The sequence below is a fragment of the Schistocerca gregaria genome, chromosome 3, assembly GCF_023897955.1.
Source record: "Schistocerca gregaria isolate iqSchGreg1 chromosome 3, iqSchGreg1.2, whole genome shotgun sequence".
NCBI lineage: Eukaryota > Metazoa > Arthropoda > Insecta > Orthoptera > Acrididae > Schistocerca > Schistocerca gregaria.
This window is the reverse complement of record NC_064922.1, coordinates 569,383,696-569,410,187: the sequence shown is the minus strand read 5'-3', so window position 1 is coordinate 569,410,187 and position 26,492 is coordinate 569,383,696. Positions and strand designations below refer to the sequence as shown.

The window sequence follows — 26,492 nt, the reverse complement described above, 5'->3', positions numbered from 1 at the left end:
CATGAGCTAGGACCTTAAGATTTTGCATTAAGGGAGGTCTAGCAGCCACGTTGCACGGGAGAATGTGAAAAGTGTTCATATGTAGTAAAAACCTCAGAAATCCGCCCGTTTTCGTCATTTGCTATCGAATCGACAAAATACCACTAGAAACAGCTGACCAAATAGAAGAACTAAACACCATCAAAGAAATTGCTTACAATAATGGTAACAATCCAAAATTAATAGATAAACTAAACTCTAAGATAAATTCCCACATAACCAAATACAATAACAACACAGCATTAAGGAATACCACAACAAAGCCAAAAGAAAAATATGTAAGTTTGCCATTTGTAGGAAAACTGTCATATAAAACAGCAAACCTGTTCCGAAGAACAGATATAAGAATCAGCTACAATACAAATAACAAAATAAAAGACAAAGCTATGTATAACATTAAAAATAACACCAAACCCTACAATCAATCAGGATACAAACTTAGCTGCAACTCATTTCCGGAAACAAACATAGGCCAAACAGGGAGAATCTTCAACATATGTTTTAGAGAACACATGGATGCTCTGTGTTTAAAAAACTTAAATTAATCCCCATTTACCCATCATGTAGCAGAAGAAGAACATCAAGTAACAGACACATCCCATACCCTACAAGTTCTCCACCTAGCCAACAAAGCAAAAAGAATGAACCACCTAGAAGAAATCGAAATTTATTCGCATAAACATGCGTCCCCTTCTGACATACTTAACCACCAAGCAGAGTTACCAAACCTAATATTACTGAAAACTTCCGCACTCTACTTATCAAACCACTTAGTAAGCACAGTCAAGAAATAACATAATGTAATATAAACCCAACAAATGCATGTAATAATATATAACATAAAAATCTTAATTCTATCTTTGTTATATTGTAAATGTACGAATTATTGCTTTGTATAAATGTGTTATGTTAGTGTATTATCTTCAACAGTGCCTAAGTAACCAATTCATCAAACTTAGAATACTTCTATCACCAAATCAGTGTTTAGTAAACCGTAGCTTAGCTAGAACCTCAAAACTTTCGTAAAAAAAGTAACTCTGTCCATAGATAAACTGCTTGTATGAAAACAAAACTGTCAGTCAACAACATGGAGGATAACGCAGTGCGCTTGCGTAAAATACGTGATAAAAAGTGTGTTGTTGCAAAAAAGAAGAAAAGCCAAGAAAAAACAAGGAGAGGAGAATGTAAGTAAAATGAACAACTGATAGTACATAACTTTAAACTCGCGAAATTGAAGTAAATGATTGGAATCGTTGCTTTTGCACAGGCCTGCTGCAGCATCCAAACTGCTGTCGACATTGTACTACTGTAGTAACTGAAGATCCATGTAATTTGCTAGCTGAAGATGGGTGCAAACCCGAAATGCATATTGGCATAAATAAAACACATTAAAAAGTGGCTGGTCTATATATTTTTATAGTAAAGTGTCATTATCCACGGCCACGGAGCTCAGCAGTCCAAATAAAATAGACAAATTTTTATTAAGGACTTCCTTACTTGTATTCCTCACCAACTTTTAAAATCGAGCAAATCAAAGTGCCCACACAATACCTTTGACTGGAGAGTCCACGGCGCTCGGTCTGCCACACCAGGGTATTATGTCGATGGTTTGGACACTTGTAGCTCAATACCGACATTACAAGAAAATGAATAGTTTACTTTGTAACAAAGACGGTCAATACAAAACCATTCAAGAGAAACGAGAAGCTATCACTCAGGTCTTGTGACGTTAGTATCGTTCGTTTACTTTATCATTCAGCTTTAGGTCCTAGCGTGGCCACACCTACTACAATACTTTCTGACGTAAACTTTCCAGACGAAATAAATGTCAGCCGGGATTAAAAGTGACGTTGACATGTTTTGTTGATATAGTAAATTTCCAATTCATTAGAATTAATACGTAATACTCTTTTTATTGGGAATATGGTTATGATACACTCCTGGAAATGGAAAAAAGAACACATTGACACCGGTGTGTCAGATCCACCATACTTGCTCCGGACACTGCGAGAGGGCTGTACAAGCAATGATCACACGCACGGCACAGCGGACACACCAGGAACCGCGGTGTTGGCCGTCGAATGGCGCTAGCTGCGCAGCATTTGTGCACCGCCGCCGTCAGTGTCAGCCAGTTTGCCGTGGCATACGGAGCTCCATCGCAGTCTTTAACACTGGTAGCATGCCGCGACAGCGTGGACGTGAACCGTATGTGCAGTTGACGGGCTTTGAGCGAGGGCGTATAGTGGGCATACGGGAGGCCGGGTGGACGTACCGCCGAATTGCTCAACACGTGGGGCGTGAGGTCTCCACAGTACATCGATGTTGTCGCCAGTGGTCGGCGGAAGGTGCACGTGCCCGTCGACCTGGGACCGGACCGCAGCGACACACGGATGAACGCCAAGACCGTAGGATCCTACACAGTGCCGTAGGGGACCACACCGCCACTTCCCAGCAAATTAGGGACACTGTTGTTCCTGGGGTATCGGCGAGGACCATTCGCAACCGTCTCCATGAAGCTGGGCTACGGTCCCGCACACTGTTAGGCCGTCTTCCGCTCACGCCCCAACATCGTGCAGCCCGCCTCCAGTGGTGTCGCGACAGGCGTGAATGGAGGGACGAATGGAGACGTGTCGTCTTCAGCGATGAGAGTCGCTTCTGCCTTGGTGCCAATGATGGTCGTATGCGTGTTTGGCACTGTGTAGGTGAGCGCCACAATCTGGACTGCATACGACCGAGGCACACAGAGACAACACCCGGCATCATGGTGTGGGGAGCGATCTCCTACACTGGCCGTACACCTCTGGTGATCGTCGAGGGGACACTGAATAGTGCACGGTACATCCAAACCGTCATCGAACCCATCGTTCTACCATTCCTAGACCGGCAAGGGAACTTGCTGTTCCAACAGGACAATGCACGTACGCATGTATCCCGTGCCACCCAACGTGCTCTAGAAGGTGTAAGTCAACTACCCTGGCCAGCAAGATCTCCGGATCTGTTCACCATTGCGCATGTTTGGGACTGGATGAAGCGTCGTCTCACGCAGTCTGCACGTCCAGCACGAACCCTGGTCCAACTGAGGCGCCAGGTGGAAATGGCATGGCAAGCCGTTCCACAGGACTACATCCAGCATCTCTACTATCGTCTCCATGGGAGAATAGCAGCCTGCATTGCTGTGAAAGGTGGATATACACTGTACTAGTGCCGACATTGTGCATGCTCTGTTGCCTGTGTCTATGTGCCTGTGGTTCTGTCAGTGTGATCATGTGATGTATCTGACCCCAGGAATGTGTCAATAAAGTTTCCCCTTCCTGGGACAATGAATTCACGGTGTTCTTATTTCAATTTCCAGGAGTGTATATTTGCCTCCGTTTTCAATATTATTACTGACCTGTCTGATTGTGAAAATGTTACCTGGATTTTCAAACAGTGACCCGATCCTCTTTAGATACGAGCGGAATACGTGAGCTTCAACACATTCCCGGAAATTGTCACTGTCTGATAGTTTATTTCCAAGTGATACAGGTAAAAATACGACGACATATGAGAACAGCATGGTCTACACCTCACAATCTTTTCATTGTATTTCTGAAAAGAGAATGAAAGGCCGTAGTCTAGTTTAGGCATACGCTAGCGTCAATCGATGTATTACTTTCCTTTATATATGTAGTGCAAAAATCAAACATTGATCTAATTAGTCATCCCAATTTTCACTTGACGTGAGTAGACAGATATATGTGACTTCACTAAAACACTACAAAGTCTGTAAGGCAGTTGTGAACGGACATTTGAAACTCTGAGTAACTACGCCTCCATGGCAACTTACACTTATAGAAAAACATTACTTTTGCCCAAAATACTGTTCTCAACAGCACGTTGTACATAAATTTGCAACAGAATCACAACAACACTGATATAAAATGTGTACTAATAGGCTTGAGAAACAGCACTAAAGAAAAATAAATTTATGACACTGATTTAAACACAGCTGAAATATGATAGTTATTTAATTATGATGCTATGAAAATATTAACTCCGCAAAAATACAACTTTCCGTAATTCACTGAAAATTGTATTAACAAATCTTTTGATTACTAAGCAGTTCATGCTATGAATTTAAAACAACTGATTGCCTCTCTGAGTATATGATTTTAATCTTTGTTGCCTTTATGACACTGATGTATTACCAGGATATAATAAAGAAGCTTGTCGCAGGTGAAATGGAAGAATCATACAGTAGAAAAAAACCTATAATATTTTGTGCATTCTGTTCAATTAAAGCATCTATTCATCCAGATCCATACATGTACAGATTCTACTAATTCTAACCCTGGAGGTGGTGCGAACCGGTGTCTTAGCTGAGGTCTTGGTCGCCTAAGCAGATTTACGCTCTCCTATCGATTCACCATCCAGGAAAATGCCATGGAGCTTAGCCTGTCACTTTCCAGGATACTAACACGTAAATTAAATCCACAGTTTCAGACTATTCGTTCGTAGTCTTTACGGCAGGTTAACCAGTGTTCATTAAAGTAGCGCTTCATGCTGCCACACTAGCATTTACGTCACTGGAACTGTTGGTAATCGGTTGGCACACAAGTCGCACAGTCCACGTTTTGCGTTGGCATTGCAATAACTGCCCATCTCAGAGAGTTTTCCGCTTGCTTTTCCAATCTAAGTTTCCTTATGTTTTCTATTATCGATCATCGCTATACATCGAGCAACCAGTCGATTTCCCAAAAGATGATTTACATTTTTGCCAAAATATGTCTATTAAAACGGTTCCTGAGAAATGAAAATGCCAGTTACAAAAGTTAGCAACAATGTCGAAAAATTACACCGTATGTGTGTAACTTCTGCCTGACAATGAACAGCAGTGCGATACCCATCACGTACTTACATTGCGTGTAGAATGAAAAATATGGGTGCAATGTGCCGATACACTGCAGTTCAACGCAACGTACTTTTACTTAATGTCAAACACCACTCATTTATCTGCGTTGTGTCACCTACAGCCGCCGCTTGCAGCAAGTGGGTGGGATGGAGTCCGAGATGCCACGCGGTACGGCAGCGACTGCGTGCAGGCGACTGGCAGCGGCTCGGAGGACTGCCTCTACCTGAACGTGTACGTGCCGGGGGTGCCGCAGGAGGGCGCAGAGCTGCCCGTGATCGTCTGGGTGCACGGCGGAGCTTTCGTCAACGGCAGCGGATCCAACGTCACCAGCGGTCCAGATTTCCTCGTCTCTTATGGCGTCATCCTCGTAACCATCAACTACCGGCTGGGCCCACTTGGTAAGGACACGTCCTTGGCCATTTGATATAACAGGAGGGCCAACTGACGTTGTCTTGGAGAAGTGATACAAAGAGAAAGCTTAGTGAAAATGAGAGCAAATGATTTTGCTTCGTTTGTCGAGCTTAAGTGAGTATGGTTGACTAATCCACGGGAATATGGGAATTTAGCCATAATCATCCTTTGCCTGCTGCCAATATTTCGGCTGCAAACCATTCAGACATCTTCGAACGAGTCAGACAGATTGACAGTAAAAAGCTTCCTCCCACCTGATACAACTTTAGAGCAGGATAAGGTAACGGAGATATGTAACACGTTGAAGCTTTTCTGAAAGACATTGTTTCACAAATTCTGGTCAACAGGATAAACTACCTCTCTCTGTTAAATACTGCCAGTATCAAATTCTGTATTCTCTAAAGAATAAAACCATCGTCACGATTAACCGCATCATTCGTAGCTAGCGTAGAATTCCAATCGTTAATTCGTCTAGAGTTACAGTTACGAATACGAATTGTTATTCCTAAACCAGTGCACCAGTATTATAGATATTTGCGTAGTTCGAGGCAAGCTTTAACGCTGTTCATATACATATTTTAACATGTTATTGACTATTCATTATGAAAGGTAGTTTCAGTTAGTCCTCCTCTTATATTATCAAGTATCTTTCTCTGCCCAAATTTGCTCATATTTTCTACGACAGATTGGGAACCTAAATTGTGTGTATTTATTCTCACCTTAATTACAATGGATAATCAGCCCAAATTGTTCCTATAACCGAATGTTCCAAACATGGATGGTTGCTTGTTTAGAATTAATATGGCTGTAATTACAAATGCGTGCAACTAGTCAAACTCAGATAAAAGTTCTCGGTATAGCTTGCCAGCAGCAGCCTGGGAAGACAGTTCAATTTAATCTTTGATTCCAACTCTTGTGGCGACAGACTGTGCAACTAGCGTTTGTAAATCCAAGCGTTTGGTCGCTCTCTTAAAAATTTCAGCCATAGAGCGGAGCGGAAAATTTTAGGCCTAAATCACAAGACGTTCTGTCAGCCAAGTCAATGTTTAGAAAACAGTAGCTTATCTTAGAATCTCAAAACTTTCGTAAAACATAACTCTGTCCATAGACAAACCGTTTGTATGTATGTGAACAAAAACTGTCAGTCGACAACATGGCGGATAACGCAGTGCAACTGTGATAAAAAGTGTGTTGTTGCAAAAAAGAAGAAAAGCCAAGAAAAAACAAGGAGAGGAGAATGTAAGTAAAATGAACAACTGATAGTACGTAACTTTAAACTCGCGAAATTGAAGTAAATGATTGGAATCGTTGCTTTTGCACAGGCCTGCTGCAGCATCCAAACTGCTGTCGACATTGTACTACTGTAGTAACTGAAGATCCATGTAATTTGCCAGCTGAAGATGGGTGCAAACCCGAAATGCATATTTGCATAAATAAAACGCATTAAAAAAGTTGCTGGTTGCTCTATTTTTACAGTGAAATGTCTGTTAGCTCTCTGTACACAGGGCTGAGGGATTTTAGATTTTTGATAGAACTTACAAGGTGGCGGACGAGGCAACTCACAGCAGTCGGTCGCTTCTCTGTGAACGACTAAATATGACGGGCTGTGTATGTACTCATGTGAACAGGGGTTTACGATTGGGAGTTTTTTCGATTTTGGGTTAGAATTCACTATAACGATTAAACTCCATCGTTAGGAGCAGAGTGGAATTCTCGCGAGTGATGATCTCAGTACATTTTTAAGTTAATTAAGATGGACTGAACTGGGTCCTTAATCGGTCGCGATTCACTCCATGTATCGTATGCCCAGTTAACATCCCTGATTGTGTTCCCTGTGTGTCACCAGTTGGCTTTGATGATTTATTCATCAGTGGAAAGTGGTGAACTTCTCTAACCATTACTCGACGAGTTTGAATCTTCTTGTGTGAGCAGTTGCGTGTCCATGTTGCGTTTCCTTAATCCAACCAATCCTCGCTGACTAATAATAATTGATAAATCAATTACAGCTTGATCGTATGGAACCATAGGATAAGTGTTTCTATATGTGCTCCATGTAAATGCAGTTTCATCAGTACATTCCAACTGTTAAACAGATGTTCATTATGGAGCTACTTAGTTCGCCAAATTTCTCCAGAACGTGCACACCCGCATGCTTACCCTCGTCCTATAATCTTTAACGTCATTGCGGTAAGGAAGGATAAGTTAAGTTTCTTTTTTCCTTGAGAAATTTCTTCCATTTGACTGTTGTTAATTTATTTTACACTTTTCACAGTCTTGATTTCGGATTTAAGGCCATTCTCAAGTGCATGTTGAACTGAAAATTAATAAAGTGAAGGGCATAGGGACAAGAAGTTATTGAAAACATTGCTTACGTGTTGAAATATATCTCACCTGTCTGTGACATGTCATCGTCTAAAAGCCATATTTCTGGTTTTATCGTCCCGTCATGTTACAGGATATAAGTACGTAGCGAAGCTATGTATAGTATGCCTTACATTTCACACTGTGAAAAACCAATAAACGAAGCACGACGTTTTTAAGAGTAAATTCATTCCTGCGACCTGCATTCTTCACTTCTGTTCATCAACTGACGTTACAATAAGACAAAACAATGGCAGAGACAGTATCAATGTGGTATCACTATATGACCCACACACTGTAATACTCCATACTCACAGTGTAAATATAACCATTTTAGATGCAGAATAAAGTTTTGATCTCAAAACATTCGCGTGACTGCAGCATAAAACCGTACTTGACTGATTCGTGAAGACTTATACAAAAGATGTCACATCTGTGTGACAACTAGCATAGCCCACGTGAAAAGACGGGAAATCCACAAAATAAGAAATTAGAAGATCCTGGGTCAGAGCTGCCCAATGACATTCTCTAGACATTGCTCAAATACGAAGCGCCCACAATACAATACGACTGTTCGGCTGTTCAGTAGTGGAATATTGATGGGGAAGGGGTTGGGGCAAGCGGAGGGGCAAGCAACGGAGCCTGAGGAATGTAGTGAGAGAGGGAGAAGAGAACAGTTGAGGCGAGTGGGCGGTGCTGAAGTAGCTGAGGGTTAGAACAGACTGTGCATTTAAAGTGATTCTATTTGTTCTGCGTGTGTGGGATATCACAGTATAACCCTGTAAGAGGCTGTTGTCAACGTGTATTACAAGGACATGTAAAGCGTTTAGCTAAATAAATAATCACCTTCCTTTCCCTGGTAACAGCCCTGATTATGTAAACATCATGTGGCTTACGTTACTTTGGGTGTGGCGCTCGCGTAACACTCTGATACTGTTTCAATTTATGATAAAGTCAGTTTATGTACAGAAGTGACTAATGCACGTCACAGGAATATATTGGCTCTTTAAAACGCCGTACTTCATGTTCGCGTAACACTCTGACACTGTTTTAATTTATGATAAAGTCAGTTTATGAACAAAAGTGGCTAATGCACGTCACAGGAAAATGTTGGCTCTTAAAAACGCCATACTTCATGTGTTTGGTTTTTCACTGTGCACAATGCAAGCCATATGATGTATCTTCGATGTGCACTGAGATCCTGTAGTGCAACTGATGTCAGATCGGAAACATGTGGTTTGACGGTGATGTTTCACTGACAGGTCGGACATATTTCAACGTATAATTAATGTTTTCAAATGCTTAATAAATTATTGTTCTTTAGCCCTGCACGGTATGACATGTACGGTTAATTAGTTTTCAGCTCAGCACGCACCTTAGAAAGCTTATAAAGCTGAAATCATAATTTCATAAAATAAATGATCAGATAACAGTCAAATGAAGGAATCTTCTCTCACAAAATTCTACGAAGGAAAGTTTAGTAAAGTGTAAACCCTAATTAAATTCCGTTGTGCAGTTTTCCCCTCGGCATGGAAACTAAGCTGGTAGTCAATTAATATTCATAGAACTTCAGACGATGGGGGCACTCAGGGCCGGGAAATATTATTAACTACGGTATTTCAGAAACACACAGCTGTCAGCTACCCAGACTATATGGTATACGGCGAAAGGCAGTCCCACTACAAATCACAAGCAGTGGCGTATGATGCTCTAGTTCTAGCGCGAAATTACAGGCAAAATTGTTCAGCTCAAACTACTGTTAATTAATCAAACTTTAGTCCTGAAGTTGGAGACTTCAAATTAAATTCATCATCATCATCATCATCATCATCATCATTATCATTTAAGACTGATTATGCCTTTCAGCGTTCAGTCTTATAAAATTCCTCCATGATCCCCTATTCAGTGCCAACATTGGTGCCTCTTCTGATGTTAAACTTATTACTTCAAAATCATTCGTAACCGAATCCAGGTACCTTCTCCTTGGTCTGCCCCGACTCCTCCTACCCTCTGCTGCTGAACCCATGAGTCTCTTGGGTAACCTTGTTTCTCCCATGCGTGTAACATGACCCCACCATCTAAGCCTGTTCGTCATGACTGCTACATCTATAGAGTTCATTCCCAGTTTTTCTTTGATTTACTCATTGTGGACACCCTCCTGCCATTGTTCCCATCTACTAGTACCTGCAATCATCCTAGCTACTTTCATATCCGTAACCTCAACCTTGTTGATAAGGTAACCTGAATCCACCCAGCTTTCACTCCCATACAACAAAGTTGGTCGAAAGATTGAACAGTGCACAGATAACTTAGTCTTGATACTGACTTCCTTCTTGCAGAAGAGAGTAGATCGTAGCTGAGCGCTCACTGCATTAGCTTTGCTACACCTCGCTTCCAGTTCTTTCACTATGTTGCCATCCTGTGAGAATATGCATCCTAAGTACTTCAAATCGTCCACCTGTTGTAACTTTGTTCCTCCGATTTGGCACTCAATCCGTTTATATTTCTTTCCCACTGACATTACTTTCGTTTTGGAGATGCTAATCTTCATACCATAGTCCTTATATTTCTGATCTAGCTCTGAAATATTACTTTGCAAGCTTTCAATCGAATCTGCCATCACAACTAAGTCATCCGCATATGCAAGACTGCTTATTTTGTGTTCACATATCTTAATCTCACCCAGCCAGTCTATTGTTTTCAACAAATGATCCATAAATAATATGAACAACAGTGGCGACAGGTTGCAGCCTTGGCTTCCCCCTGAAACTCCTCTGAACCATGAACTCAATTTACCGTCAACTCTAACTGCTGCCTGGATATCCATGTAAAGACCTTTCATTGCCTGCAAAAGTTTGCCTCCTATTCCATAATCTCGTAGAAGAGACAATAACTTCCTTCTACGAATCCGGTAATATGCCTTTTCTAGATCTATAAAGCATAGATACAGTTCCTTGTTCCACTCATAACACTTCTCAATTATTGGCCGTAAGCTAAAGATCTGGTCCTGACAACCTCTAAGAGGCCTAAACCCACACAGGTTTTCATCCAATTGGTCCTCAACTAATACTTGCACTTTCCTTTCAACAATACCTGAGAAGATTTTACCCACAACGCTGATTAAAGAGATACCTTTGTAGTTGTTACAATCTTTTCTGTTTCCATGTTTAAAGATTGGTGTGGTTACTGCTTTTGTCCAGTCTGATGGAACCTGTCCCGACTCCCAGGCCATTTCAGTTATCCTGTGTAGCCATTTAAGACCTGCCATTCCACTGTATTTTATGAGTTCTGACTTAATTTCATCCACCCCAGCTGCTTTATTGCACTGCATTCTATTGACCATTTTGTCCACTTCCTCAAATGTGATCCTATTTCCATCATCATTCCTATCCCATTCTACCTCGAAATCTGAAACATTACTGATCGTATTTTCACCTACATTGAGAAACTCTTCAAAATATTCCCTCCATCTGCCCAAGGCGTCCACAGGATTCACCAACAGTTTTGCTGACCTGTCCAAAATACTTGTCATTTCCTTCTTACCTCCCTTCCGCAGACTGCTAATTACACTCCAGGATGGTTTCCCAGCAGCTTGGCCCATAGTCTCCAACCTGTTTCCAAAGTCTTCCCAAGATTTCTTCTTGGATGCTGCAATTATCTGTTTGGCTTTGTTTCTTTCTTCAACATAACTTTCTCTGTCTACCTGAATTCTAGTATGTAGCCATTTTTGATACGCCTTCTTTTTCCTTTTACAGGCTGCCTTGACTGTGTCATTCCACCAAGCTGTTTGCTTCTTCGTACTTTTATACACTACTGTTCCAAGACATTCTTTAGCCACTTCTAGTACTGTGTCCCTGTACCTTGTCCATTCCTTTTCCAATGACTGTAATTGACTACATTCAACTAACTGGTACCTTTCTGAGATTGCTGTTATGTACTTGTGCCTTATTTCCTTATCCTTATCATGAAGTTTCTCCACTCTTATCCTCCTACACATTGACCTGACCTTCTGCACTTTCGGCCTCACAATCCCAATTTCACTGCATATTAAATAATGATCAGTGTCATCAAAGAATCCCCTGAATACACGTGTGTCCCTCTCAGCCTTCTTGAATTCCTGATCTGTTATTATATAGTCAATGACAGATCTGGTTCCCCTGCCTTCCCAAGTATACCGGTGAATGTTCTTATGTTTAAAAAAGGAGTTTGTGATTACTAAGCCCATACTGGCACAGAAATCCAAGAGTTGTTTCCCGTTCCTGTTGGCCTCCATACACTCTCTAAATGTACTCATAACTTTTTCATACCCTTCTGTTCCATTTCCAATCCTGGCGTTAAAATCACCCATGAGCAGAACACTGTCCTTGTCCTTCACTCTAACAACTACATCACTGAGTGCCTCATAAAAACAATCCATCTTATCTTGATCTGTCCCTTCACAGTGCGGATATACTGACACAATCCTAATTTTCTTGCTAGACACTGTCAAATCTATCCACATCAGTCGTTCGTTTACATACCTTATTGTAACTACGCTGGGTTCCATTTCTTTCCTGATGTACAGCACTACACCCCACTGTGCTATTCCTGCTTTGACTCCTGACAGGTAGTCCCTGTATTCTCCCACTTCCTCTTCTTTCTCACCGCTTACCCGAATGTCATTTACAGCTAAAACGTCCAGCCCCATCTTACTTGCAGCCTCTGCCAGCTCTACCTTCTTCCCAGAGTAGCCCCCATTGATGTTAATAGCTCCCCATCTCATTACCATTTGTTTGCCAAGTCGTATCTTAGGAGTCCCTGGTTTGTCAGTTAGAGGTGGGACTCCGTCACCTCCAAAGGTCCGAGGCAGTTTGCTCTGATTGTTGCCAGCATCATATTTAAAGTACCAGGGATGCAGGTTGCTAGCCTTACTTGCCCTGAGTCTCATTGGGTATTACCCCTAACGGTTGAGGGACTAACCGGTGGATTTGGTAGTCTTTGCCGTATGGGCACAAAGGTAACCACGACTCAGAATATGTCCGAGATGCCCAGCCTTATTCCAAAGTAACTGGTACCCCAACTGTCGGGACCACTTACTTGGCCACTCATACGTTGCCCGTGGTTCATGAACTAGGACATGACTACAGGAACCCATAAAATGAACCACTAAATTAAATTCATATTAATTTATTTCTTATAGCTACTACATATGTTGTAAATGAAGTTTGGCTGTTTACATAGCGATCATTAAGAAAAGTTTTATTTCCTGTGGTTTCCGTGGTTTGGGTAACAACTGGAATTCCACTGGTTCATTATCCAAAAAGTTACTAATTCCTAATTAACTAATGTTACGCACCAAAAGCTCCATTTACTTAGCGTTATTTTGCCCTGATCTTAATAATATATTGCATTCATTTTTGATGTCCCCAGTATACAGAGAAATCATGGATAGCTGATTAGTGAATAAGCATTTAATTTTAGGTGTAATTTCTGATTGCCAGTTGCTCTCGTCTTCTGCTGTCGAATGCCTAGTTGCATGAAGAGCTCAACGTCTCTCTCACATAGTGTGACGACACTCTGCTGTGTCGTTCATTGTTCACAAGGTTTCTAAATTCCATGTATGATTGAGCCATAACTGATTTATCGGGTAGCTCTGGTACAGCAGTGACGTCATGTCTTATAACTCTCGCACAGGAAATCGCACTTGCGCTGCCCATGGCCTGCGGGTGGTAGCTGTCGTTCCACGTCCTGATCCAGCTACACATCAAGTTAGGACTCCTGATGTCAAACCGTTACACTGTTTCGGAAGTGTGTCCCTACAATTACATCCCTTTCAATCAAGTCCAGTTATATTTCTCTACGTGGCAGAATTATTTCACTAACTGTACAAGTGTACCTTTGACTAGATAAGAATAATGTTTTTCCAGTATTGCTCGTAATTTTTGGCGGTTTTTATTCTTCGTAATCACGCCATGTTACGTTGCTCGTCAACGTCCTGCAAGGGCTATCCATCATTCTTCTATACTTTCTGCTATTTACTGTGTCATAATCGAATTTTTGTAATAATATCTCTTTGCAATGCATTTGTATGAATTTTTCTTTAATTTTTATAATACATTTTCGAAATACTAGTAAGAAACAGTGTCGAGTAACTACAATCTTGCGCCGCTCCATTCTTAATACACTCCTAGAAATTGAAATAAGAACACCGTGAATTCATTGTCCCAGGAAGGGGAAACTTTATTGACACATTCCTGGGGTCAGATACATCACATGATCACACTGACAGAACCACAGGCACATAGACACAGGCAACAGAGCATGCACAATGTCGGCACTAGTACAGTGTATATCCACCTTTCACAGCAATGCAGGCTGCTATTCTCCCATGGAGACGATAGTAGAGATGCTGGATGTAGTCCTGTGGAACGGCTTGCCATGCCATTTCCACCTGGCGCCTCAGTTGGACCAGGGTTCGTGCTGGACGTGCAGACTGCGTGAGACGACGCTTCATCCAGTCCCAAACATGCGCAATGGTGAACAGATCCGGAGATCTTGCTGGCCAGGGTAGTTGACTTACACCTTCTAGAGCACGTTGGGTGGCACGGGATACATGCGTACGTGCATTGTCCTGTTGGAACAGCAAGTTCCCTTGCCGGTCTAGGAATGGTAGAACGATGGGTTCGATGACGGTTTGGATGTACCGTGCACTATTCAGTATCCCCTCGACGATCATCAGAGGTGTACGGCCAGTGTAGGAGATCGCTCCCCACACCATGATGCCGGGTGTTGGCCCTGTGTGCCTCGGTCGTATGCAGTCCTGATTGTGGCGCTCACCTGCACGGCGCCAAACACGCATACGACCATCATTGGCACCAAGGCAGAAGCGACTCTCATCGCTGAAGACGACACGTCTCCATTCGTCCCTCCATTCACGCCTGTCGCGAAACCACTGGAGGCGGGCTGCACGATGTTGGGTCGTGAGCGGAAGACGGCCTAACGGTGTGCGGGACCGTAGCCCAGCTTCATGGAGACGGTTGCGAATGGTCCTCGCCGATACCCCAGGAGCAACAGTGTCCCTAATTTGCTGAGATGTGGCGGTGCGGTCCCCTACGGCACTGCGTAGGATCCTACGGTCTTGGCGTGCATCCGTGCGTCGGCCTCACGCCCCACGTGTTGAGCAATTCGGCGGTACGTCCACCCGGCCTCCCGCATGCCCACTATACGCCCTCGCTCAAAGTGCGTCAACTGCACATACGGTTCACGTCCACGCTGTCGCGGCATGCTACCAGTGTTAAAGACTGCGATGGAGCTCCGTATGCCACGGCAAACTGGCTGACACTGACGGCGGCGGTGCACAAATGCTGCGCAGCTAGCGCCATTCGACGGCCAACACCGCGGTTCCTGGTGTGTCCGCTGTGCCGTGCGTGTGATCATTGCTTGTACAGCCCTCTCGCAGTGTCCGGAGCAAGTATGGTGGATCTGACACACCGGTGTCAATGTGTTCTTTTTTCCATTTCCAGGAGTGTATAAGCATTTGTTCTTAACCTTCTAGCTTCATTTACCCAATGTCTTACTGAGCATATCACATGAGTACACAAGGCACAGTTGTAGACCTACAACTGTAACAGGTGAATGATGTCATATGAAGAGAAGAACACACGAAAGCAATACAGAAGGATTTGAAGCAAATTTTCTAGACCATGACCACTGTTGACTTGGATATGAAGTATTATGAGTTAATCTGTCCTACCGAAATAATTTATTATAATGGTTTTTTTACATCGAAAATGCTACTTCGTATTGAAACTAATACTGAACGAAGGGCCGCGCGGGTAGCCGGTCAAGGTCAGCGCGGCTCCCCCCGTCGGAGGTTCGAGCCCTCCCTCGGGCATGGGTGTCCTTAGCGTAAGATAGTTCAAGTTAGATTTAATATTTTGTAAGCTTAGGGACCGATGAACTCAGCCGTTTGGTCCCATAAGTCCTTACCACAACTTTCCAATTTCTTGAATGAAGCGTGAGCGCTAAAAGCAGCTCATGGTAAAAACATAAAATTTATTCGGTTATTTCTTACAAGGCTTGATTCTTGTTTCCGAACCCTGTCTGTTAGAATCTTTTTACGACTACTACACTTGCGTCATGTATATGGTTGTGAATAGAACAACGCTATATATAGATACGATGGGCACTCCGCGGTGGTATGTCAACTAAACAAGGAACTCCATTCACAGTATGTTCATGGACATGTCCACACAAAATAGTTCATTCCTGCCATTTTGTCTCTGCGTCGAACCATCTTCCTGCCTGATTCCATATACACCATTCCACTAGTATGACCTACTTCAGCGGCTGAGGGGAACATGAATCTCCTGCTACCAGTTTTACGCCAACTACAACGCTGCAAAATGAGTGCATGTTCTTATTCAGGAGTTGACTAACATTTTGACCGATGAGGTTATATATTAATTATTTCTTCAAAAATATGATCAAAGTTCTTCTCGAATCTCTTGCTGTTCCCCGTTTAACATATTTAGGATGCTATATGGAAAAACGTTTCCACTACTGCTTGTGTAAAGGAATATAGTATTTTGGGTGGGTGCGGGGGTTTATAAATAGGACGCTCCAGGTTAGTGAGTTGAATATAGACAGGTATCGTTAAAAATGTGCATTACATTCCTATAGGATGAATTATCTTTATCTTCTGGAAACTCCTATTTACTGTAGCTTGTATTTCTAAGCTATTTACAGCCCTGTCTGTCTTTACTGAACGTAGCAACAGCAGCATAAACACCAAAGTGAAGTGTTTCTATTCCAACAAACACAGTCTTGGGTATTCTCGACCATATAACACTATTTACACTTTCATTGAGATTTCGAGTCTTTCCATGAACACACTTTCTCAACAGTTTAGGTCCATCTAAGTCTGTGAAAATTAGTTTATCACCTCCATTACCGCATCAGTCAGACTATGTTTATGAGTGTATGCTTCAGCAGTTGGCAATCCCTTGTTGTACTTACACGAACTGTTTCGTCCTTTGGGACACAAGTAAAGATACAGATTTTCATCGGTTGAAAAAGTATGAAAAAAGAGCCTAAACAGGCTTCTACATTCCATCGACACTGTGTGTGTTTTTATTAACAACCATTCCGTAACAGTTCTGTATTTTATCAGTTACGCTGTCAATTTACCTTCCCTTCCCTTCCCATCTAACCCTTTACCACCACTGAGTGTTTCTTTTTTTTTTTTTTTTTTTTTTTGGTATAAAGCTTTCTGTCACCAAAGTCTTGATGCCATTCGTTTCTGCACGTGTCAAATGCACTCAAATTTCTGCACTGCAACATCATCACCATAGGGCTTCCAATGTTGAATATGTTAGAACTTCTAGAATCACCGTCACCAAGGTAATTCACACACCACACTTTATCACACGAAACAGAACGCTGAAGTATACTAGCAACACCAGCCATTTCCGTTCTTCCATTACTGCCACTGCAGTTAGCTATGCAATTATTTTCATGTTTACCTTTATTTGTCAGTGGACATCTACAATATTTAGATACTACATCTGCATCTAAACTTTTCCTTTTATACTGGCGGCAGATACTACGGCGTGAAGAGATGTGTGTCCCCGTTTATGCCAGCTAGCATCGAATGCTGCAGTCAAGTCTCTATTACAGCCGTTTTCTATTACTGCCTCTTCCACAGCTTCCTTCATAGATTCTATACAGACATCTTCTACTGTAGACCCTACAAATCTATTATAGTTCCCAAACATGGTTTGGGGGGATTTGGAAGATTCACCATGCCACAGAAAACCGCACCTGCAGTAGCAACCTTACCAACTGTATGCAAGACATAAGAAATTCTAATATTGTGTTCATAGATTTGCTACCATTTTCTTCACTTGGAGTTACTGCAACACTGTTCCAAAAGTTGTTATGTATGAACACTTCTCCCACTTCAGTTCCATTTCACTGGCTAGTCCTAGGTGATTTTTTATAGACTGTTCCAGACTTACTTCACTACACTGAATACATCTTACACAATTAGCAAATATTCCTTTAAGAACTGATAAATCAAATATTTCATTCACATCCGGTTCGCCCATAAAACATTCATACTTTTCACTAACTGAACCAAGTATCCTCTGCAAAGTACTTTCGCTTTTCACTTGAAATTGTTATAGGTACAGAAAGCTGGCTGAAGCCAGAGATAAATTCTGCCGAAATTTTTACAAAGGTACACAAGGTGTTTAGGAAGGATAGATTGCATGCAACCGGAGGTGGAGTGTTCGTCGCTGTTAATAGTAGTTTATCCTGTAGTGAAGTAGAATTTGAGAGTTCCTGTGAATTATTATGGGTGGAGGTTACACTCAACAACCGAACTAGGTTAATAATTGCCTCCTTTTACCGACCTCCCGACTGAGCAGCATTAGTGGCAGAACAACTGAGAGAAAATTTGGAATACATTTCACATAAATTTTCTCAGCATGTTATAGTCTAAGGTGAAGATTTCAATTTACCAGATATAGACTGGGACACTCAGATGTTTAGCACGGGTGGTAGGGACAGAGTATTGAGTGACATTATACTGAGTGCACTATCCGAAAATTACTTCGAGCAATCAAACAGAGAACCGATTCGTGGAGATAACATCTTGGACCTACTGATAACAAACAGACCCGAACTTTTCGACTCTGTATGTGCAGAACAGGGTATCAGTGATCATAACGCCGTTGCAGCATCCATGAATATGGAAGTTAATAGGAATATAAAAAAGGGAGGAAGGTTTATCTCTTTAGCAAGAGTAATAGAAGGCAGATTTCAGACTACCTAACAGATCAAAATGAAAATTTCTGTTCCGACACTGACAATGTTGAGTGTTTATAGAAAAAGCTCAAGACAATCGTAAAATGCGTTTTAGACAGGTAAGTGCCGAATAAAACTGTGAGGGACAGGAAAAACCCACCGTGGTACAACAACAGAGTTAGGAAACCGCTGCGAAAACAAAGAGAGCTTCACTCCAAGTCTAAACGCAGCCAAACAGAAGCTAAACGATGTCAAAGTTAGCGTAAGGATGGCTATGCGTGAAGCTTTCAGTGAATTCGAAAGTAAAATTCGATGTACCGACTTGACAGAAAATCCTACGAAGTTCTGGTCTTACGTTAAATCAGTAAGTGGTTCGAAACAGCATATCCAGACACTCCGGGATGATGATGGCATTGAAACAGAGGATGACACGCGTAAAGCTGAAATACTAAATTCCTTTTTCCAAAGCTGTTTCACAGAGGAAGACCGCACTGCAGTTCCTTCTCTAAATCCTCGCACAAACGAAAAAATGGCTGACATCGAAATAAGTGTCCAAGGAATAGAAAAGTAACTTGAATCACTCAACAGAGGAAAGTCCACTGGGCCTGACGGGATACCAATTCGATTCTACACAGAGTACGCGAAAGAACTTGGCCCCCTTCTAACAGCCGTGTACCGCAAGTCTCTAGAGGAACGGAAGGTTCCAAATGATTGGAAAAGAGCACAGGTAGTCCCAGTCTTCAAGAAGGGTCGTCGAGCAGATGCACAAAACTATCGACCTATATCTCTGACGTCGATCTGTTGTAGAATTTTAGAACATGTTTTTTGCTCGAGTATCATGTCGTTTTTGGAAACCCAGAATCTACTCTGTAGGAATCAACATGGATTCCGGAAACAGCGATCGTATGAGATCCAGCTCGCTTTATTTGTGCATGAGACCCAGAAAATATTAGATACAGGCTCCCAGGTAGATGCTATTTTTCTTGACTTCCGGAAGGCGTTCGATACGGTTCCGCACTGTCGCCTGATAAACAAAGTAAGAGCCTACGTAATATCAGACCAGCTGTGTGGCTGGATTGAAGAGTTTTTAGCAAACAGAACACAGCATGTTTTTATCCATGGAGAGACGTCTACAGACGTTAAGGTAACCTCTGGTGTGCCACGGGGGAGTGGTATGGGACCATTGCTTTTCACAATATATATAAATGACCTAGTAGATAGTGTAGGAAGTTCCGTGCGGCTTTTCGCGGATGATGGTGTAGTATACAGAGAAGTTGCAGCATTAGAAAATTGTAGCGAAATGCAGGAAGATCTGCAGCTGATAGGCACTTGGTGCAGGGAGTGGCAACTGACCCTTAACATAGACAAATGTAATGTATTGCGAATACATAGAAAGAAGGATCCTTTATTGTATGATTATATGATAGTGGAACAAACACTGGTAGCAGCTACTTCTGTAAAATATCTGGGAGTATGCGTGCGGAACGATTTGAAGTGGAATGATCATATAAAATAAATTGTTGGTAAGGCGGGTACCAGGTTGAGATTCATTGGGAGAGTCCTTACAAAATGTAGTCCATCAACAAAGGAGGTGACTTACAAAACACTCGTTCGACCTATACTTGAGTATTGCTCGTCAGTGTGGGATCCGTACCAGATCGGGTTGACGGAGGAGATAGAGAAGATCCAAACAAGAGCGGCGCGTTTCGTAACAGGGTTATTTGGTAACCGTGATAGCGTTACGGAGATGTTTAACAAACTCAAGTGGCAAACTCTGCAAGAGAGGCGCTCCGCATCGCGGTGTAGCTTGCTCGCCAGGTTTCGAGAGGGTGCGTTTCTGGATGAGGTATCGAATATATTGGTTCCCCCTACTTATACATCCCGAGGAGATCACGAATGTAAAATTAGAGAGATTAGAGCGCGCACGGAGGCTTTCAGAAAGTCGTTCTTCCCGCGAACCATACGAGACTGGAACAGGAAAGAGAGGTAATGACAGTGGCACGTAAAGTGCCTTCCGCCACACACCGTTGGGTGGCTTGCGGAGTGTAGATGTAGATGTAGAGGTAATCATTGCAATAGGCAGGTGTACCAGCAAAGTTACGTTCATACATTTGGTTATCGTCTTTATTGTTGACGCTAATAACGCCACCTTTGATTTCTCAACATTTCTCCTTTTCTTAAAAGTCTTCACAAGATTGTAGTCGCTTTACGTTTACCCATGGTTATCCTTGAATAAGCAGAGATTTCAATGAACACAATTCACTACGAATATTTTCAGGCTTACATAACACACACGACAGTCGAACGAGAGATTCGTATCAAACTATCACAGGTTAGCCACAACAATTATTTTGCAACACTTATTTTCTACCACATCACTAAAATGTACATAACGAGCATATAGATTCATTAGTATAACGTTCGTCAACAGTTTAACAGTGCGACAGTGGGTCACGTACATGCAGAATATATTTCAAAAATATTTTAAACATAGGTGTACTCTTCTGAACTGAATAAACTATATATGAATGGAAAGGGGGAAATCTATAGCTTTTTAAATAGCAAAAATAATTGACATTTCATGATTTTGAACCTTTTTGGAGCCCCTTTATATTTTCTGCTCTTCATCAGTATTAAGTTCTGATCTGAGTCTATATCTGCTCCTGGGTACGCCTTAAAATTCTGTATCTGATTTCGGAATCTCTGGCCGACCATGACGTAATCTGACTGAAAGCTCATAGTAACCCCCGGTCCTTATAGTAACTCCCGATCTTTTCAAAGTATAACTTCCCATCTTGTGATTCTTGTACTGAATATTCTCTGTTGATCTTTCTCCTCTCTCTTTACTACAGCTAAATCCATATTGTCTCGTAACCCTTTCTTCTACTCTTCCCCATACAACCGCATTCCAACCCTCATGGCTATGAGATTTTCCTCTCCCTTTATATACTGAATTACCCTTTATATATCCTTCTAACTTTGTCTATCTCTTCATCCTCTGCTGCTTGCGATGTATAATTTTTACCTGAACTGTTGTTATCGCTATTGGTTTCCTGCATATTAAGAACAAACCCCATTACTGAACTGCTCTTAGTATCTCATAGCCTGCACTACCTTCCAATTCAAAACGAATCCTACCCTCCCACTATACCATTTCCTGCTGCTCTTGATACGACGCTTTGCTGCCTGATCACAAATCCTTTTCTTCCTGAGCTACATCAATATCAGAAAAACGTAGATAAATAAATTGGCACCTGTGGCAATATGAAATCCTTGGAATATATGACATGCTTACAATCAGGCATGAAGAAGTGGATGTTGTAGGGCTAATAGAAACAGATAGTACTAGAGGAGGAAATACGGGACAAGTATGGACGAAGTTAAAATCAAACTGTTGAATACCATAGAAATGTAAGCCTTCCAAATCAAGCTTGAAGTAATCAGACTATGAAACCTTATACCTCATCTCGCACCTGCGGCGTGATCTCACCATAATATTGCAAGTGGTGGCGGAAGTGGCTGCAGCGTCCATCATAGGTGGAACCAACGACCCTTGCCAGTTTCTGAGAACCCAGTGCATCACCTCAGGTGACTCCACTGTGGCTACCAGCATTTTTGTCGATGGTGGAGACTCGGCATCTTGAGCTTCATATGACTTCAAATCTAATGACAGTTAAAAGAAAACCTCGCCTTGCCACATCTTTCGTCTGTCACTCAATTGTAATTTGCTTACCTAAGGATCTTCTACGTATCTATGAATCGAAGTGCTCCTTACAAAACACTTATTTTCATCACCTGTTGATTAACCAATGACTTGTATTCTACCACTCTCTACCGTACAAGCCGCAACACTGTGTCTGTTTCTGCGGCAAATGACGTTTTCTGTTGTTTTTTTTTCTAATCTATAATTTATTTATGTCAGCTAATACTGGTGTGTTTCACATCGAATGAACATTGATTTTTGCAAAGTAAAAGCGTCCATTGTTCTCTCACGTTATTGATAGCCCAGAGCTGAGCACCTGCAGCCATCTTTGACTTACTTATCGATAGTTTTCTGTGCTTTTCTGGGGAAACTCTCAGCTTTCTTTATTTTCAGCACAAAGGTGCTTGTCCACTAAAATGGCAAGGCTCCTCATTCTATTTACTGGCCGTAAAATGTTACTGCCAAGCGTTTTCTCTATGGGACATACGTGTATATTAAGAGCAGGAGAATAACAAGACTACATTAGCCATTTACTGAAAATCTTTACTACTGCGACGTATTTTTTGTCGACGTAAATGAAGTGTCTCGCAACTGATTGGCATAAATTGTGAGACTGCTTCCGAAAGACCTGTCCGCAGTGTCACTGAAGATACCTCATCGACTTCTCCTGGCGTCGCCTATGTCTTCCACATTACGCTGCTCCCAGCTCGTCGCTGAAATGTTACTTGCTATAATAACTAAATTTCATTGGATTTTCCTTATTACTCTTTGGCATTTTTGTGCGACTGCAGTCTGAGTAGATGTAAAAATCTTGAAAGCTGATATGTCGTACTCGGAGACATGAAGAATTAAGATCTCATGTAAATTTCAGTTTCCAGAACATCTCACAATAAACTATTCACAGAAAACATCTGTATGTACCCTCACAATGCTTTTAATTTGTTTAAGTGTTTGAAACCGTTTTCGGATATCGTAGCAGAGACGGTTGTCTACGACCTGCAGGATTCCTGAGCACGGGGGATTCTGCGGCCCTGGGGAACGCCGGCCTGAAGGACCAGCGGCTGGCCCTGGTGTGGGTGCAGAGCAACATCGCCAGCTTCGGGGGAGACCCGAAGCGGGTGACGCTGCAGGGGCAGAGCGCGGGCGCCGGCGCCGCCTCCCTGCACCTCGTCGCGTCGCCGGGTTAGTGGCGCCGCGCTGCAGTCTCTCACATCAGACCTCACGCGCCCTTTACGTCTCCACAAGCGCTGCTTCTAATAATGTGTCTATTCCGTATTTTATAGGGACATTGCTTTGTGATAGGAATCACATGTCAAGCACTTTACGAAAATACATCTTCTGGCGGAGTGCTCATGCAATGGATTTATTACAATAACTGAAATATTTACTAGCTGTTTATTCAGCAGAAAGACATTGTCTTAAATTTGAGTCGAATGCAAAGGTCTTTCATTTTCTCTTCCATGGCCTTGAAATATCTTGTTCATGACAGGTAAGTTGTCTAATATTACCTGTCTCGCTGACCAACTTTTAAATGGTTCTATGAAGTACAGGGTAATTACAACTAAACTTTCGGTACTTCAGAGGGCTCCCATGATAAAAGAGTGATCTTAGGACAATGTAAATACGTGGGAGCCTTTGTAAGAACGTAGGGAGGATATATAACTAGTAAATCTTTGAAAGGAAAGGAATGGTAATATTTGTCAATTCTGTACCATGGTTACGTTAGAGGTTGCAAACGTTCCTCAATTTGACAACTATATGCATCCACGACAGCCTGGAACCACGCTAGAAATACCATTTCACAATTCCTCGCAGCGCGTTTAGGTCTTTTGGTGATAATCAGGCATCAAAAGCATGTGGTATTACTAAACAGACTTACAACATCCGAACTGGTAAATTCGTATTCACTGGCGTTTCTCGTTGTGGTGTAGGTCTGTTTTCGCAAGCGATCATCGAGAGCGGCACCTTCGCCTCCTCCATGACTATAGAACGGAACCCCCGCTACCACGCCTTCAGGCTGGGCGCCGTCCTCGGCTTCGAGACGGAGGACTCCCAGCAGCTGGTGGAGTTCCTGCGGTCCGTCAACGCCACCGACCTGCTGGTGGACAAGTCGCTGCTTAGCACAGACGAGGTCTGCTACCAGACTGTGGACTTCTTCTGCTCTGGAAACTATTTCCAAATAGTTCAGCACATTTTAATTGCTTGCTTTATCTATTAGGAGGACCGATGAAAACGACAATATATACATTATTGGTGATTTCTGTTTTATCTGCACAGTGACATGGCATAGCGCTAATAACACAGGATTTACAAAGAAACTTTATCACGGCCATGAAAAATTGCAGTGGCAATATTGTACTAAATTATCAGTATGACTACTTGGTAGCGTAAAAGTTGTAAAACCATAACCTAGTACATATAAGCACAGGAACGTAGTTTCAGGCAATGCTGTTAAATGCTCACATAAACCTTATGCCAAAAACAGGATGTATTGGGCAATTCGTAAGATTCGTTAACCACGTACAATATAATTATCCTTTATAATAAAACTTTTTGGGAAATGCGTTAATGCGTACTATTGGCAGATAGCATGCATGTAAACTAGATGTGGCACACAGTTAAGCGCAATAATTACAATCTTCCAGAGTAGCGTGAGGTTACATAGAAGAGGTAAAATCACCAGTGTGGCTGTGGCCGAGCGGTTCTAGGCGTTTCAGTCCGGAACCCCGCTGGTGGTATGGTTGCAGGTTCCAATCCTGCCTCGGGCTTGGATGTGTGTAATGTCCTTAGGTTAGTTACGTTCAAGTAGTTCTAAGTTTAGGGGACTGATGAACTCAGATGTTAAGTCTCATAGTGCACAGAGCAATTTGAACCAGCACTTGTGTGTAAAAAACAGCATTACATGAGAGGTGCCGGTACATAAGTGCAGAAATGAGCACAAGATCATCGAAATTAAGTTTTGAACCACATCCAAATAGTACTTTATATTTATTTTCATTTATTTATTTAGCCTGTTCGATTAAGCCACTTTATCATTGGACCAAGGTTTCACACATAACAATACTTTTTCACATGAAAGTTGCTTAAGAAATAACACTTTTAATGTAACAAGTATCATTAAAATGATGTGACTGCCTATAATAATAAATGGAGTAAATAACTTTGATTATGGACTATTAAAGTTAATGCTGACACTATTTGTGCTACTGCTGCTGATTCTCCTAATAGTGATAATAGTGATTTTAATAAATGTGCTGAAATGACATTAATGACAACAATGACAGTGGCAGAGAACATCTTCCTTGAAAGTTTGAGAGCGATCTGTGACAGAGAGTTACGTTCTAGGTTTAAAGTGAATGTCACAGTATAATGAGCTACAGCTTTTGGGCGGAAGGCTCTGGAACCCTTACGTATGGGGGAAAGGGGTAGGGCAAGAAAGACTAAATTTTTATTTATCTAGTGAAATACTACCACACAGGAGTAGGAAAAGAATACGGAAAAACCGAGAGAAGTGCATGTTTAAACATAAATGCGGATTATAGACAAGCCCACAGGTTGCGCTGTTGTATTTGACCACGAGCGGTACCTGTTCAATGCCCTCAGCATGCTGCTAACTTCAGTCTGGGTCAGAACACTGTTCTGTATAGTTGTCAGTGCGTTATGACGGAGCTAAATGAGATGATATGTGGGCAAATTGTTCCTGCTCAGATGGTGAGTGCTTCCGTAACCAAGAGAGACCAAATGTTTGGCAGAGATATTGAGAGCGGGTTTCTCAGGATGGAGCAGGATAAGGTTACGATCGTGGACGGGACCGTAATCAGTTACTCTTGATTGCACAACAAATATGTAAACTTTATTTAAAGAAATTAAAATTTTAAAACAATCTCTTAAAAAATCACAATTGACTGTATGACGGCCGAAGGCCTTATCACAAAAAATTGCACAGTTTTGGGGCCGAAGGCCACCAAGATTAATCTTAAACAACAAACGGCTCAAGGGTTGAATTAGAAGTCAGAAGAACAATTCCAAATGGCACGAATGAAGATAAATAATTCGTTCTAGAACAAACTCTAACACGGCTGAAGGCCTTATTACAAAAGAAGTGAAATTAATACTTGGCTGAAGGCCATAAGCAATTTCAAATAACAAATGGCTGAAGGCTTGAATTACAAGTCAGAAGAACAACTCTTAGTAGCACACATTTCGACAAATACCTTGTTTTTCTTATAAAAATACTTATTGTAAAATGGCTGAAGGCCTTATTACAAAAGAAGTGAAATTAATACTCGGCTGAAGGCT

The 26,492-nt window shown here is 41.9% G+C and overlaps 1 protein-coding gene across 1 annotated transcript in view; it reads left to right on the top strand.

Annotated features, from left to right (window-relative positions):
- Positions 1-26,492, top strand: part of LOC126354407 (juvenile hormone esterase-like) — an 82,665-nt gene that overhangs the window by 20,663 nt on the left and 35,510 nt on the right. Inside the window, exons 3-5 of the mRNA XM_050004019.1 lie at positions 5,052-5,328; positions 23,196-23,375; positions 24,125-24,324. Of these exons, the coding sequence (XP_049859976.1) occupies positions 5,052-5,328; positions 23,196-23,375; positions 24,125-24,324 (657 nt within the window). The remainder of the gene's footprint in view (positions 1-5,051; positions 5,329-23,195; positions 23,376-24,124; positions 24,325-26,492) is intronic.